The sequence below is a fragment of the Erythrolamprus reginae genome, chromosome 9 (assembly GCF_031021105.1).
Source record: "Erythrolamprus reginae isolate rEryReg1 chromosome 9, rEryReg1.hap1, whole genome shotgun sequence".
Lineage (NCBI taxonomy): Eukaryota > Metazoa > Chordata > Lepidosauria > Squamata > Dipsadidae > Erythrolamprus > Erythrolamprus reginae.
This window is the reverse complement of record NC_091958.1, coordinates 57891198-57904915: the sequence shown is the minus strand read 5'-3', so window position 1 is coordinate 57904915 and position 13718 is coordinate 57891198. Positions and strand designations below refer to the sequence as shown.

Here is a 13718-nt window from a genome sequence, read left to right as displayed (position 1 = left end):
GCCGTTGCGGGGGGCTGCCGGCCTCGTCCTGGTGCGCGGGGGGGGGGCAGCACGGGTCCTGGGCTTTCCTGCGGGGGGGGGGGGGCGCTGCGGGCGGCGGTTGAGGGCTCCCGCGGGCCCTTCCAGCACCCTGGAGAGAGTTCGGAGACCCGCTGCGGCGGCCCTTGTGGAATGCGGACTTCAACTCCCGTCATGCTCTGCCAGCCCATCACCGCCGTCCTGATTTCGGCTGGCTCTCGGGTTGATTGACGGTCGCAGCTCCCGCCCCTTCCCCTTAGGCCGCCCCAAGTGACGGGCGCTTGTTGTTTTCCCAGCCGATCGCGGCGCCTGCTGGGAAGTGTAGTCCTCAGATTGGCGAACGGACCGACGACTACCGGGCGGGCGGGGAGTGATGACTCGCTTTCCCGTGGTGCTCGGCGCGTCAGCGGCCTGCAGGCCTGCCTGACGGGCGACACAGAGGGGCGACCGCCGCCAGCTCCGGCCCTGCCATGGGCTCCCTGCTCAGCCGCCGCATCGCCGGCGTGGAGGACATCGACATCCAGGCCAACTCGGCCTACCGCTATCCGCCCAAGTCCGGTGAGGCCCGGCCCTCTGCCTGGGGGGGGGGGGGGGGCGGGCCCGTCTCCGTGAGGCCGAGCGCGGGGCCGCCCCGGAGGGAGAGAGGCGAGCGGGGCGCGGGGGCGGGCGGGGGGAGGCGGCCCGCCGACGGTCGGCTCTTCCTTCCTCTGGGCGCCAGGCAGCTACTTTGCCAGCCACTTCTTCATGGGCGGCGAGAAGTTCGACATGCCGCACCCGGAGGGCTACCTTTTCGGGGAGAACATGGACCTGAACTTTCTGGGCAACCGGCCGGTCCAGGTAGGCAGCGGCGGGGCCTCCCGAGAATCCTGTGGTGGCTCCTGACCAGGGTCTCGTTTCCTTCTGTGGGCGCTGAGAGCATCTGTACCAGAAACAAATCCCTTGGGTGGCCGGTCACACTCGGCCAATAAAATGCTATGCTATTATTCTATTCTATTCTATTCTATTCCGGCCCTGGCTTTTACTCGGGGCGACCTGGGGGAAGGTACGTCTACGGGAGAAGTTAGTATTCATATATTCATTGTATGTACAGGTTTCAAAAATGCTTCCTATTAAAATTTGCACTGCATTTAAAAAAAAAATCACTGTTGCACTGTTGCAAATCCTAAATTTTAATGGACATTTTTTCTAAATTGTGAATTTGAATGCAGTTCTGTATTTGTAATGAATGATCTACTAAACTCATATCTCAGTGTGTTGGCTTCATGCCGGCTGCCCAGAATGCCAGTTAGGCTTCAAAGTCTGGATCTGACAGGGGCCTGCCTGTTACACAGCCCCAGGAAAGCCAGACCACCTCAACCATAGTCCCCAATTTGGGTGTCCTCCTAGACCCACAGCTCAGATTGGACCACCACCTAACAGCCTGTGGCTTCGCCTGGAGCACCATTTGCCACCCTCTGTGGACCAGGAGACTCTCTACACAGTGACTCCGGCCCTTATCGCCTCAGGGCTGGACTATGGCAGCACACTCTGCACGGGGCCACCCCTGGAGAGTGTTCGGAGACTACAGTTGGCCCAGAATGCCGCCGCGCAAGTGGTTGTGTGAGCACCTAGGTACACTCACATTACACCAATCCTCCCTGTGCTATCCTGGCTGCTTATTGGTCTCCAGGCTCAATTCAAGGTGTTGGTCATTGCCTTTAAAGCCCTACACGGCTCAGGGCCAGGTTATCTTCAAACCCGCTCCTACCCAGCGACCGGTAAGATGCCACAGAGCTGGTCTCCTCTAGGTCCTGTCAGATAAACAGTGTTGGCCTGCGGGGAAGGGCCTTCTCTGTGGCTGCCCCGGCTCTCTGGAACCAACTACCCCCTGAGATCTGGACTGCCCCTACCCTTTTAGTTTTCTGGAAAGCATTGAAGACCTGGCTTTTGCGGCAGGCTTGGGGCTGTTGATCTCACAATTGCGAGGTCCAGTCTGAATTATAATATGTGATTTTTTAACTTTTTAAATCTTTTATGATGTTCTTAAATGTATTTTCTATATCCTGTTGTAAGCTGCCCAGAGTCCTTTGGGAGTTGGATGGCATATAAATACAATGAATTAAATTAAAATTTGCAGGGGAGGATTCTCCCCACGCCCCATGCTGCCCGTCGGCCTTTCCCCCTGCCTCACAGCCCCTGCTTTGTCTTCCCAGTTCCCTTACGTGACCCCAGCCCCTCATGAACCCGTCAAGACCCTTCGAAGCCTGGTGAATATCCGGAAAGACTCCCTCCGTCTGGTCAGGTACTTCAAGCCAACGGGGCAGCTGTGAGTTCTTCCGGCTCCTGCGGTTCAGGCACAGGAATCCCCCTGCCCCGTTTTCCCTCCTTTGCCAATGGCTGGCCCAGGAGAGGTGGCCTCTCTCTGGTGGCCAAAGAGGCTTGGTTTGGTTTGAGCTGCAGCCCTGCCACTGCCTGCTCGGGGGGCTTCCCAGCCGGTGAGGCTGCCCCCAGCCGATCTTCCGGTCTCTGAAGGCCTCTTGGAAACGGCCAGGCAGCAGCTGGCAGTTAGTTGGGAAGGAAATGACCGAAGGGCCCAAGCACAACCTGGGCAGAGAAATTAAGGGGAAATGAAGGGTGAGAGGGACATACATGCTGAGTGGGAACTGGTCACTCACACTATTTTATATTGTAAACTCTTTTTCTTTAAACTAAGTATTAATGAGCCCTCTGGAGGCCCTGTAGCAGAGGTCGCCCCCAGTGCAGCGAGGGAGCAGTTACTGCCGCAGTGTTGGGAAAGGCTGGGAAATGTAAGAGGTCGACCCTGAAGAGCTGGGAGTGGGGGGGTTGGTCCCTCTGCTGACTCAGCCTCCCTGCCTGCAGGTACAAGGAAGACGTTGACAGCCCCACGGAGGAGAGTGGGAAGCAGAGGGCCTTGTACAGCCTCGAGTTCACCTTCGATGCAGACGCCCGGGTGGCCATCACCCTCTACTGCCAAGCGACGGAGGAGCTGATTGGCGGCATGGCTGTGTGAGTGCAGGGATTGGTGGAGGGGGGCTCTGTGTGTGGCCCTTCTGGGAGGGTGTGAAGGCTGACACCTGGCCGCCCAAGACTCACCTGCAGAGACGGGGGGGGGGGGGGGGAATCGGGAAGGGCAGCGCTGAGCCTGTGACCTGGTTCCTCCCCTGCAGCTACAGCGCCAAGAGCCCCTCCATGCAGTCCGAGACGGTGCACTACAAGCGAGGGGTGAGCCAGCAGTTCTCCTTGCCGTCCTTCAAGATGGACTTTGCCGACTGGAAGGAGGAAGAGGTGAGTCTGCCCGTCTTCTGGCTGCTGAGCCGAGCTGAGACAGGGCCGGTGGTGACCGGGGAGGGGTCTGGCTTCCTTGCTCTTCCTTTGGGGCTTTGGGTGCAAAGCCACCGGGCCCATGTGCAGCCAGGGCCACCAGGAGTCCAGTGGTGGGAGCCGAGAGGGCAGGAAGGCAGCGGCTGCCTGGCCTTGAACTCCCCATCCCAGAGCCGGAGAGGAAGGAGCCAGCCGCTGCTCGGGGCAGTTAATCTCTCGGCCTTTCCTTCCAGCTGAACTTTGATCTGGACCGGGGCATTTTCCCAGTGGTCATCCAAGCCACGGTAGACGAAGGCGATGGTACGAGGCAGATTCACGCCTGTATTCGGGCAGGACTCCTGGGGGCTGTGTCGGGGGAGGGGCCTGGGCAGCCACGGGTTGCTGGCAAGAGTGCCGGCCTTTCGGTCCTTTGGGTGCTTGGAACGAAGGGCCCGGCCCTCGCTCGCCTCCTGCATCCCAGCATCAGCTGCCTCCTTGGGATTCGCCCCTAAGACTTGCCTGGGAGGGGTGGGGGCTGCCCGGCTGCCTCCTCCCACCTGCTGGACCCTCCTCACGGGCCTCCTCTTTGCCCCCTAGTGGTGGTGGAAGTGACTGGCCACGCCCACATCCTCCTGGCTGCCTTCGAGAAGGTAAGAGGGTCTCTTGCAGGACTGCCCCAAGGGCTGCCTGGCCTCGTCCAGAGCTGGGGTGGCATCTGGAGCCCTGGGGATTTGCACCCCAGGGGTTGCAGGTGTCAACTGGGCTGCGTTGCCTCTTAAACCTCCCAGGGGGTGTTTGACGGCTGCGTCTTTCTGGTTCAGCTGGAGACGTTTGCCCCCCCTTGAGCTTTGAGTCCCTGCCGCAACCTCAGAGTTTGGCTGGGGGCTGCAGGCAACCTGGGCCCCTGGTTCTCTCTTACGGGGGGGGAGGGGGTAACCGGCGGTCTCCCTTCCTTCTTTCTGGCTCCCCAGCACGTGGATGGCAGCTTCTCTGTGAAGCCTTTGAAACAGAAGCAGATTGTGAGTCTTTCCCTGCAGCCCCCCCACCCCCCACCCCCGTGCTCGCTCTCACTTCCTGCTTTCGCCAGGGCAGCGAGGGCCACTGGGGGCTCTACCAGTCGGACGTGGAAATGCTCAGACTGCCCTTCTCATCCCCCCCCCGACCCCGCCAGTAATGGCCAGGAGCCTCTGAGCCGAGTGCTGAGCCTGAGAACAGGCGGGAGGGGCTGGGGCTGGCGGGGTGGTGGGGGGGGGCAGAAGGTTTGGAGGGCCGGCCTTAGGAGGAGAGGTCAACTTTAGGCACCTCCTCCTTCCAGGGTGAAGCAACCTTGGTGACCCAAATATGGGGGGGGGGGCTATTTAGAGAGGGGCGTCAGTGGGGTTTACTCATTTTTCAATTGGAAACATTAAAGGTGGAACGGGCAGGGAAGGGTCAGTCCGGGCTTGAGTGCCTGCTTGTTCTGCCCATTCAGGTTGACCGGGTGAGTTACCTGCTCCAGGAGATCTACGGCATTGAGAACAAGAATAACCAGGAGACGAAGGTAGGGGGGCAGCCCCCGAGGGGTCCCTGCTGTCCTTGCGGAAGGGCTTCCGGTCAGACGTGTCCACCAGAGAGGCCGCCCGCTGGGCAGGAGGGGGTGCAGGCTCCCAGCTCATTCCTCCCCCCATGTCCCCACAGCCCTGCGACGAGGAGAACAGCGACAACAGCAGCGAGTGTGTGGTGTGTCTCTCGGACCTGCGCGACACGCTGATCTTGCCCTGCAGGCACCTCTGTCTCTGCAACTCCTGTGCCGACACCCTCCGCTACCAGGCCAACAACTGCCCCATCTGCCGCCTGCGTACGTGCCGGGGAGGGTCTCCCTTGTTTGGGGCCAGCCACCCAGAAGCGCCCCAGGGGGAGGCGGCCCCGAGAGGCCTGGTCCCAAGGACCCTCTCTTCCTCCCCCGCAGCCTTCCGTGCGCTGCTGCAGATCCGGGCCGTGAGGAAGAAGCCGGGGGCCCTGTCTCCCCTCTCCTTCAGCCCCGTCTTGGCCCAGAGCCTGGATCGGGAGGAGCATTCGGTGAGCCCCCAGACCCCCCAGTCAGCAGGAGGGAGGCTCGGCCCTTGTCTGGAAGCCAGAGTGCAGGGACAGAGACCCCGCCCTCAAGGGGGAGGGGGGTTTGGGGTGCTGAGATTCTTTTTTGGGGGGGGGGGAACTCTGCCGTTTCAGTCCTTGTCCAAGGTTGTTGTTCTTGATGTTTCTAGTCAACTTTGAGGGCTGCCCTGAAAGTCGGGGTTTGTGTTAGGATTCCAGGCTTCGGCCACCTCTGGTGTGGCCGGGAGAGCCAGCCCAGTCCTGGTGCCTGGGGGGCTCAGAGGGGGCTCCCCTGCTTTTCCCCTGCAGTGCTCGGACAACATCCCCCCGGGCTACGAGCCCATTTCCCTGCTGGAAGCTCTGAACGGCCTGCGCTCCGTCTCGCCCTCCCTCCCCTCGGCTCCCCTCTATGACGAGATCAGCTACTCCGGGGGGCTGGACGGCCTCCCTCCCTCCAGCAGGACCCTGGGGGGGCTCGAGCGAGGAGGCCTGGAGGGCAGCCACCCGAAGAACAAGCGCAGCAAATCCCCCGACAGGTGAGCGGCCCCACAGGCCCCCCTGCTTTCCCTTCGGGGGGGGGGGGGATGCTGCCTAACAACCACTACGCCTGCCCCCCCCCCCAATTTCCAGTGCCCTCCGGTCCCCCTCCTCACCGATCCATGAAGAAGACGAGGAGAAGTTCTCGGAAGACCTGTCCCCGGGACCTCTTGCTGGGAGGGGGCCCATCCTGGCTGAAGGCAGCTGCCCTCAGGTGAGCCCCTCCCCCCTCCAGAAGGGCCCCCCCCTGTGGAGGAAGAGCTGCTGCACAGGGCGTGGAAGTAGGAGGGGCAGCCCCACAGCTGGTGGCTGAGCTCTGCACCCCCGGCAGGGACCCAGGCCTTCCCCCCCATGCAGGGCTTGGCCCCCTCGGTTCCCTCCCCCCGGGAGAGATTCCCGTGAAAGCCCAGGCACACTTGCTTCCAGAGCTTTAGTGCTTGGAGGGTGGCGGGGAGGGTCTGCCCCACTTCTTCACGCCTTCGGCCAAGTCCAGGCAGGACGTGAGGGGCAGGTGATGGTTTTCTCTTGGGGGCTGTGAGGCCCCGGTGAAGCGGCTCCCTTCCGCCTTGGAAGTGTTTTCTGTGGCCAAGTGGAGACCGGCGTGTAGCATAAGCCAAAACGTGGGCGCAGTGGAGCTCAGCTCGCCCTGCCCTCCTCTCCTCCAGAGCCTGGCAGCGGAAGAAGCCGAGGGGGTGGCCGCCCTGCCGCAAGGTGAGCCCCCTGGGGACCCAGAAGGGCGGGGGGGGGGCCCTGCTTGGGGACCACAGGCAGCTCCCTCCGGCGGAGTTCAGCCCCACAGGGCCTGGCAGAGGGAGGGTCCTGGGCAGCCGGAGGCGGTGGGCGAAGGCCGGCTTCGGTTTTCCCCAGTGGGCAGTTTCCCCCTGCTTCCCCCCCCAGGGATCCAGCCTTCCTCCAGGAAGGACCTGGTGCAGGAAAGCAGCAAAGCCTGCCAGGCCCTCCAGAAAGCGCAGAGGGAGCTGCCCGCTGACGTCTACCTTCCAGGTAAAGGGCCCAGCTTCTCCACGCCTTCCCTCCCTTGCTTGTGTGACTCCCTGGGGGCTGCCGTGGGGAGAGCTGGGCCTGGCCTTCCCATCTCCCAGGGGGATGGAAGGGGCCCAGCTGTGGGTCTGAGGAGGGGGCCCAGCCGGGTGGGGCAGGTGGGGGAGCGTTCCCTCCGGGGGGGGCCACGTTTGGCCAGACAAGGGGCGTCCTCTGGACAAGAGCCTTTTTTCTAACGTCTCCCTCCTCCTTTCTGTCTGCCCTCCGGCCCTGCCCCACCTGGGCAGCCCTTGGCCCGGACGCCCGCTCTGTTGGCATAGAGGAGTAATCCGGTAGGTCTTTGCTTTCCTTCCTGCGTGTCAGCAGGCGCCCCTCCCCCCCCTCGGAAGCTGGGCTGGGAAAGGGCAGCTCCAGCCGGGTGGGGACTCAGTCTCCACTCTGGGAAGCCCCCACCGCCACCCAGAGAGGATGAAACGGGCCTGGCTCTCCCAGCAGTTTTGCAGCACGCAATAGCTTCTCTCTGCAGCCCCGGGAGCATCGGGGCTGCCCCACTGCCGAGCTGCCTCTGTTCTCTTCTGCAGGGTCTTCTGACTTCACCGGTGGCCCCCCAAACCCTGGAAGCAGCCATTCCGGGCAGCCGTTCCTCTTCCTTCAGCCCCACCTCTGCGTTGAGAGTGGGCCGAACCCACCCTAAGAAGAACCAGGCTCCAAGCGCTTTCCCTCCCTCCCTCCCTGAGGGGACACCAAGCAAGATGGACGCTTTCAAAGATGTTTCTTCTTCTTCCCTGTCTCTTCTCTGGACGTGTGTCTCTGTATGGACGTGCATGCCCCCCCCCCCCTCTCTGCTTAGCCGTGCTGGGACGCAGCTTTCCAGGGGAGCCTCCGAGAGCAGCTGGGCCCAGGCAGCTGCCCACGTCCAGGCCGGAGGGCTGCTCTCTCCCGCTCTGGGCCAGATGCAGCTGTGGCCCTGGGGCTCCCCCCCCCTCCGTCAAGACTTGTGCAGGGGGCTCCTCGTCCTGCTGCCCTCCCCTCCTCCCTGCAAGTCTCTTCCAGGGCCTGTCTCTTTCCACACCTAGGCGGTGTGTTCCGATATTTATAGTAATAAACCTTTTGGTGTCACTTTCTGGTGCTGCTCATTGGGAGCAAAGGGAGGGAGGCGTGGGCTGGTCAGCTGTTTGAGAGAAGCCAGACCAGGAAAGCAAAAGTATAAACTCCAACTCTGGTGTTATGGGGACCTTCGCAGCAGCCTTAGCACAATCTCCTCACGGGCGGCAAGGGCCAGGTTTGGGGAAAGCTGAGCCCTTCCTCTTCTGCCTATTGGCTAGGGGGGCCGGTGGGGGTGCTTCACCAGCCCTAATTCTGTGCCACCTGACACAGCAAGGCCGAAACTCTGGCTTGGGGAGGTCAACCTATTCTGCCCCCCCCCCCCCCCAATCCTGCCCCCTGCAGCGGCACACTGCCACATTGCACGGCCTCGGTGCCATTTGGTTCACACCCTCAGCAAAGTCCAGCCCCTCCTCCGACTGCCAAAGCTTTCACCCCAATTTCACTGCTTCTACTTCAGAGGGCTCAGCGGCTGGGCAGGTTCGCAGGGCCTTCCCAGCTGCAGCTCCTGGAATCCACCGCCCGCTCTTTAAAGAGAGCTTTCAAATCCCTGCAATTACTTCTGAGTCCTGGCTGGAGAAAGGTGGTTCCACCCCGGCCTCACTCGGTACATCCACCCAGTGCCCCGTCTGCTCTGAACGCATCTCCGCCAGGTTTAAAGACGACACCGGAGAATCGCCCACAAAACAAACCCCTTTAATCCAAGACAGTGAAGATGACTGGCAGGTGTGCCATTCAATAAATAAGGAGACAGGCCGATACAAACGCCTTTTTGGGGAGGGGGGGGAGAATCCGCTTACACAACGGGCAGGCAAAACGGAACCAGGGGTCATAAACTGAAACACAGACAGAGGTGGTTCAAAAACACAAACCCCTTCAGGGCCATGACGCTACGCTGGGCCTGGCCTTGAAAAGGTCCTTCTGCCCGGAAGTCAAGGGGCCGCGCACAACAAAGCCGAAAGATGCCACCGGCACGAGCCACGACCTCATTGCCCTGTGGCCTCACCGATGGAGCAAATTCTGAAGAGTCTTCATTGCTTCATGATGGTGTCGCTTGTCCCCGGCCTTCTCCCCCCGACGGGGCCACCAGGGAGCGGAGGGGGTCCCCAGAGAAGGGCAAACTCTGCCCGAGATGCCCAGAGGGTCTTGCAGGCTGATCTGCCTTTGGCCCCTCTGCCCAAGGCCCACTGGGGGGCCCTCCAAACCCTACAGGGCACAGGGCTGCGCCCTGCAGCCAGCAAGATGTCATCCCCCCCATCTCTTTCTCAAAGCCCTTTTCCTAATTCTCTCTCTCTCTCACACACACACACACAATCTGCCTAAACCTCCCCAGGCCCAAGGAAGGCTTCCTCTTGGAGTGCTCAGCCAATGTTGGAGGGTGGAGAGGCAACGGGGCCTTCATCGGGGCCTCCCAGGCTCTCCCTACCAACGAGCACAAGCCAATAACCCCTTTAGTGCTTTCTCAAGTGTTTGCAGTAAGTGCTGACCAGGAACACCAGCTGGGTTATGTAAACTCTCTGGAGATGCAGGTCTTGGGAGGTGATGCTTCTTATCTAGGGGGGGGGGGGCGCCCTCCTCCCAGCACCTTTCCAGAAGGATCAGCCCTGTGGGCCCTCAAGACAGCTGGGGCCCCTCCGTGGGGGGGGGGAGCCATCCTTTCCCACTGCTATTGAGGAGCCAGAAATGACTTGCAAGGCCGGACACCTGCACATTTGTCCCAAAAACGTACCCTGGGGATGGGGGCCCGCTTGGGCAAACCATGGCTGGCCCCAAAGATGGTCCAGCGGGCCAGAAGGGCTTAAGAGGGCACACCCATTTTTCTGGGTCTGTTCAAGCCCCTGCTTCCGCTGGGGAGGAGGGGGGCTCCACTGCAGCTGCCCTCTAGGGCCCAAGGGAGGGAGGGAGGGGGAGCAGGGCAGCATCTCCCACCCCCCAGCTCCTCCCCTACTTCCAGTCCACACTTCAGACCAACAGAAAGCAAGGTGTACGGGGGTTTCTGTCCTTCGGCCCACATTCATTTCAGCCTGAGAGTGCCAAAGGCCGGCCTGGGCGTGAGCCCCTCAGGGATGACCCCCCTCCCCCCGGGGGGCCCCAGCTGAGAACAGTCCTCTCGGCTCTAAGGCCCCCCCCCCTTGTGCCAAGCCTCTCCCCCCTGTGGAAAGGCTGGCTGGGGGCAGAGCAGCCAGGCCATCGCCCTGCGGTGCCGGGGTAGCAGGTGTCTCTCTTCCTTCTGCTGGGGCTGGAGAGGGGCAGCAGCAGCAGCATCGGGGGGCAGGAGGAGGGGGGAGGATGGGAGCCACGCCAGCCGTGCAGCCACAGGGGAGGAGGAGGACTCCCTGGAAAAGAAGCAGGGTTTTGCCCCCTCAGTGAGCATGCCCAGCCCAAATAAACAGCTCCAGCCCAGGAGGGTCTTGTGACAGGGATGGCTAATGAATGAACGAGCAACGGTCATGGGGGGGGGAGGAACCCTTCCATGAGTAAAACTACTTTCCCCTGACGTTGGTGGTGAGGGAGAAGGGCAGCTGTTGGGAAAGAGGAACGTGGCCGTGATGACCCCTGACCCACCAACACCACACAGCAAGGCAATGGGCGGGCTGGGTCGTTGCCTACCTCCGGGTCACATGGTCCGGCTGTATTCAATGCCACTCTTGGCTGAAATGCCCGACCAAGGCAAAAGGCTGCAGAGGATGTTCTGGGCCTGGCGATAAATCCGCTGGGGAATTGTGCAGGGGCTCAGATTGGCCAAAGTCGAGCCGAGGTGCTGCAGACAGTCGGTGCCCTGCTGTTAAGGAACCCACCAGATCAGGAGACCAGCTAAAATCCAGAGGGGGTCATGTGGGGCCGCAGTTGCCTGCGAGGGCCACAGCACAGATCTGATGGTTTTGCTCTGAGTTACGGGTCCCTGCAAAAAACCTGAGGCCTCTACTCGCCTGGACCCAGAAGGTCTGTTCTCAAGACCCCCAGTCTGGCTACGGAGCTGCCAGGTCATTAGCAAAGGATATAAAATTGTCCACGGCGGGTGTCCCCCATTGATGTAGAGGACGTAGGTGAAGCCATCTTTGAGGACCCCTCGGATGGAATAATAGTAGGGCAGGTAGTGGTGCTGCTTAAAGTCTCTGTTTTCGTAGAAGTGTATGGCCGTGTTGTTGGTGGTCAGGACGTGCAGGTAAATGGCCTTGCAGTGATCCTGGGCAGTGGTCGAAATGTGATCTTTCAGGCTTTCCAGCAGAAGAGAACCTGCCACCAGACCAGCAGCTTTGTTAGAAAGGACACGCTGCCATGACATTGGCACAGGGTTCAAACTGATAATTCACAGATAACTGGAGCAGGACCTGCTGCACATCCCTTCTCTGCTGCCAGGTCATGGAATCCATAGAGGATGGGATCTTGCCAGGATAGTGGACACACACAATTACAGAGCAGGGTCAGACAAGTAAGAGCCATGTTTTTAAAAATACCATGTACACAATAACAATGTAATTCTTGCTCTCCTCACACACACACACACACACACACAGCCAGTTTTTAAAAATATCAGTTAAATACTTGCAAACAATACAAATATTAAAAACGTGGTTACCTATGCCATGCTTTCGAAATTCTTTCACCACTCCCAGGCTTAGAATGTAAGCAACGTGAGTATCAGCTGGAAAACCAGAAGCTAAAATATCACCATCCTAGAGAGAAACTCAAGAGAAAGACACACTGAGGATACAGGTGCACCAAGCCTCTTTTTCAAGCATGCTCAGTGTCTGTTGAATGTCTGGGAATCATTTGGATAGGAAGGCAGGAAAGGAGGACTTGGGGCCCATTGGCAAATTTCCCCTTATGCACAAAGGGTTAAAGAAAGGAGGAAAGGAAACAAGTGGTCCCAAAGAGGATAAAGAATTGGTAAGGCAGGTCATGAAATCCATGCCCCGTCATTGGGAAGCAAAAGAATGATTTGGTGCGGAGGCCAGGATGGTTCACAGGCCTAAGGGAAGCAAAGACTGTGCAGATCTGGGCCTCTGTACTTACCTCTTTGTGCACTTTGGCTCGACTCTTGATCTCAGCAACTATCATGCCCACAATGGTGCCACGATAAGTCGCAGCCAGGGAAAAAAACTTTTGGTTGGAAGTAATGTCCTGATACCATGAGTCAGGATATCTGTGGAAAAAACAGCACGATAATTGAAAGGAACCAACATTTTTCACATATACAGGAAAACCTATCTCAAACCACATCACAACAATATTGGTCATTAAACATGGTAGAGACAGCCTTTTCAGTAATTAATGCCCATCAAAATACTTTTGTTTACTAGGAAAATTTATGAGAATTTTTTCAAAATTCATTTTAGTATTTTAAATTTCTAAAATACATTTTAATAGTATTTACTAAATATATCGTGCAAATTCCAACTTCATTTTATCAGAAAATGCAATATGTTTTCAATTCAGTCTTTTATGAATCCTACAATTCTGCATGCAGTTTCACTAACAACCCTTCAAAAACACCTGGGCCTCCTCCTGAGTGGCACCTAACTATCCTGGGCTCATGACAGGCTCCCAGCAAGACAATAAGATCTAGGCAAGGAAAGATTAAATGGCCTTATTGCTGGGTAGGGAGTTGAATGAGATGATAATTTTATTCACGAAAACATTATCACCCCCAAGTTGTCAACTTTAAGCCTAAAACCCAGTTCCCTTTTACACAGTCCAAGGGCAGATTTCATTTTGGTCTAGCAAGTGGCCACAGGCAGACAAATGCAACGTACTCGATGGGGAACCAATCACCACAGAGCTGTTTGACCGTGTCTATGTCATCATGACACAAAAGACGAAGGTCTATCTCACTGAGTGCAGTCGAAGGCACCTCCTCTGTCATTCACGCCTGCAAGGAAAAGAGAGGCAGTTGGTGGGGCTGAGGGTTTTGCTGCTGGGGTCCCGCTGCTCATCAGCCTGGCCCAAATGAAGATGTTCCGAGGGTGCCTGGAGTCCAAGCCTGTTATTTGCTCAGGCAATTTATCTCCTGCTTCTTTTGAGCTATGATCCTTTTTCCCACAGGAAATTACTGGCAAATATTAAGCCGGCAAGGTCGGACAGGCTGAGGAGGCCAAAACACTTGGCAAAGCTGATTGGCCCAGTACAAGGCAGCAAGAACAGGTGGTGAAACTGACACTGTCCTCAATAAACACAAATGCCAAAAAGCCACCTGAGCTACGCGGCAAAAATTCAACCTCAGCCGCCGGGCGAGAGCAGGGGAAAAACCCCGAAACGTCCTTCGCCAGGCCGCTCCGCTCCACCAGTGCGGGAGGCTTCTCCACGGAAGCCCTTCGGTACCGCTGGCCGCTCCGCAGGGCCCCTCGCCGCCTCTCTCGGCCACACCGAGGCCTTCCGGGGCCGGCCCTCCCTCCCTCCGCCTGCCCGGGCCTCTGAGGCTCCTGCCGCCCTGGCCGGCCAAGAGGCGCCCCGGCCCGCGCCCGTCCACGAGGGCCGCAGCGCCACCGCCGGCTCCCTTCAGCGGCCGCGGGCCTCCCGGGGCGGTGTGAGCCTCCCCCCGCGGCCGCTCACCGGAGAAGGGGCGGCAGCTGCCCCGGCTCCTCGCTCAGCGCATCCCGGACCAGACGCAGCGAGGCGGCGGCGGCAGCGTCAGAGCACCCTGCAATAAGGCACCGCCCCATTGGCCACCGCAAAGGGTCACCTGA

General features: G+C 59.3%; 2 protein-coding genes across 6 annotated transcripts; one reads left to right on the top strand and one right to left on the bottom strand.

The window, feature by feature from the left end:
• The first annotated feature begins 348 nt into the window (after positions 1 to 348).
• Positions 349 to 8046, top strand: MGRN1 (mahogunin ring finger 1). 5 transcript variants are annotated; one of them, XM_070761535.1, is made up of 17 exons: positions 357 to 576; positions 737 to 855; positions 2211 to 2299; positions 2878 to 3024; positions 3186 to 3303; positions 3573 to 3639; positions 3916 to 3968; positions 4290 to 4337; positions 4790 to 4858; positions 4996 to 5155; positions 5267 to 5376; positions 5701 to 5927; positions 6022 to 6142; positions 6594 to 6639; positions 6826 to 6930; positions 7215 to 7259; positions 7509 to 8046. In XM_070761535.1, the coding sequence occupies exons 1-16, from the start codon at positions 489 to 491 to the stop codon at positions 7253 to 7255; spliced, it is 1608 nt and encodes a 535-aa protein (XP_070617636.1). In that variant the 5' UTR covers positions 357 to 488; the 3' UTR covers positions 7256 to 7259; positions 7509 to 8046. The 5 variants fall into 5 exon arrangements, with proteins under 5 accessions (XP_070617634.1, XP_070617636.1, XP_070617635.1 ...); XM_070761534.1 differs by having other exon boundaries at positions 414 to 576; positions 2211 to 2323; XM_070761536.1 differs by having other exon boundaries at positions 414 to 576; positions 2211 to 2323; positions 7248 to 7259; positions 7509 to 7554.
• Positions 8047 to 8706: 660 nt separating this feature from the next.
• On the bottom strand, positions 8707 to 13692 carry NAA60 (N-alpha-acetyltransferase 60, NatF catalytic subunit). The gene is made up of 7 exons (XM_070761551.1): positions 13585 to 13692; positions 12789 to 12904; positions 12049 to 12178; positions 11612 to 11708; positions 11034 to 11268; positions 10642 to 10805; positions 8707 to 10367 (listed from the first exon to the last, which is right to left on the bottom strand). Exons 2-6 carry the CDS (start codon positions 12896 to 12898, stop codon positions 10649 to 10651), a joined length of 729 nt encoding a protein of 242 aa, XP_070617652.1. The 5' UTR covers positions 12899 to 12904; positions 13585 to 13692; the 3' UTR covers positions 8707 to 10367; positions 10642 to 10648.
• Positions 13693 to 13718: the final 26 nt, after the last annotated feature.

What these genes read in the sequence shown, in the direction of transcription:
- MGRN1 (XM_070761532.1), top strand. Translation starts at nt 489, where the DNA reads ATGGGCTCCCTGCTCAGCCGCCGCATCGCCGGCGTGGAGGACATCGAC. An exon ending in TGGGCAACCGGCCGGTCCAG is followed by an intron (nt 856 to 2,210) that starts GTAGGCAGCGGC and finishes TTGTCTTCCCAG; the next exon opens with TTCCCTTACGTGACCCCAGC. An exon ending in CTGAAGGCAGCTGCCCTCAG is followed by an intron (nt 6,143 to 6,593) that starts GTGAGCCCCTCC and finishes CCTCTCCTCCAG; the next exon opens with AGCCTGGCAGCGGAAGAAGC.
- NAA60 (XM_070761551.1), bottom strand. Translation starts at nt 12,898, where the DNA reads ATGACAGAGGAGGTGCCTTCGACTGCACTCAGTGAGATAGACCTTCGT. An exon ending in GGTGATTGGTTCCCCATCGA is followed by an intron (nt 12,179 to 12,788) that starts GTACGTTGCATT and finishes TTTTTTCCACAG; the next exon opens with ATATCCTGACTCATGGTATC. An exon ending in GAGCCAAAGTGCACAAAGAG is followed by an intron (nt 11,709 to 12,048) that starts GTAAGTACAGAG and finishes GTTTCTCTCTAG; the next exon opens with GATGGTGATATTTTAGCTTC.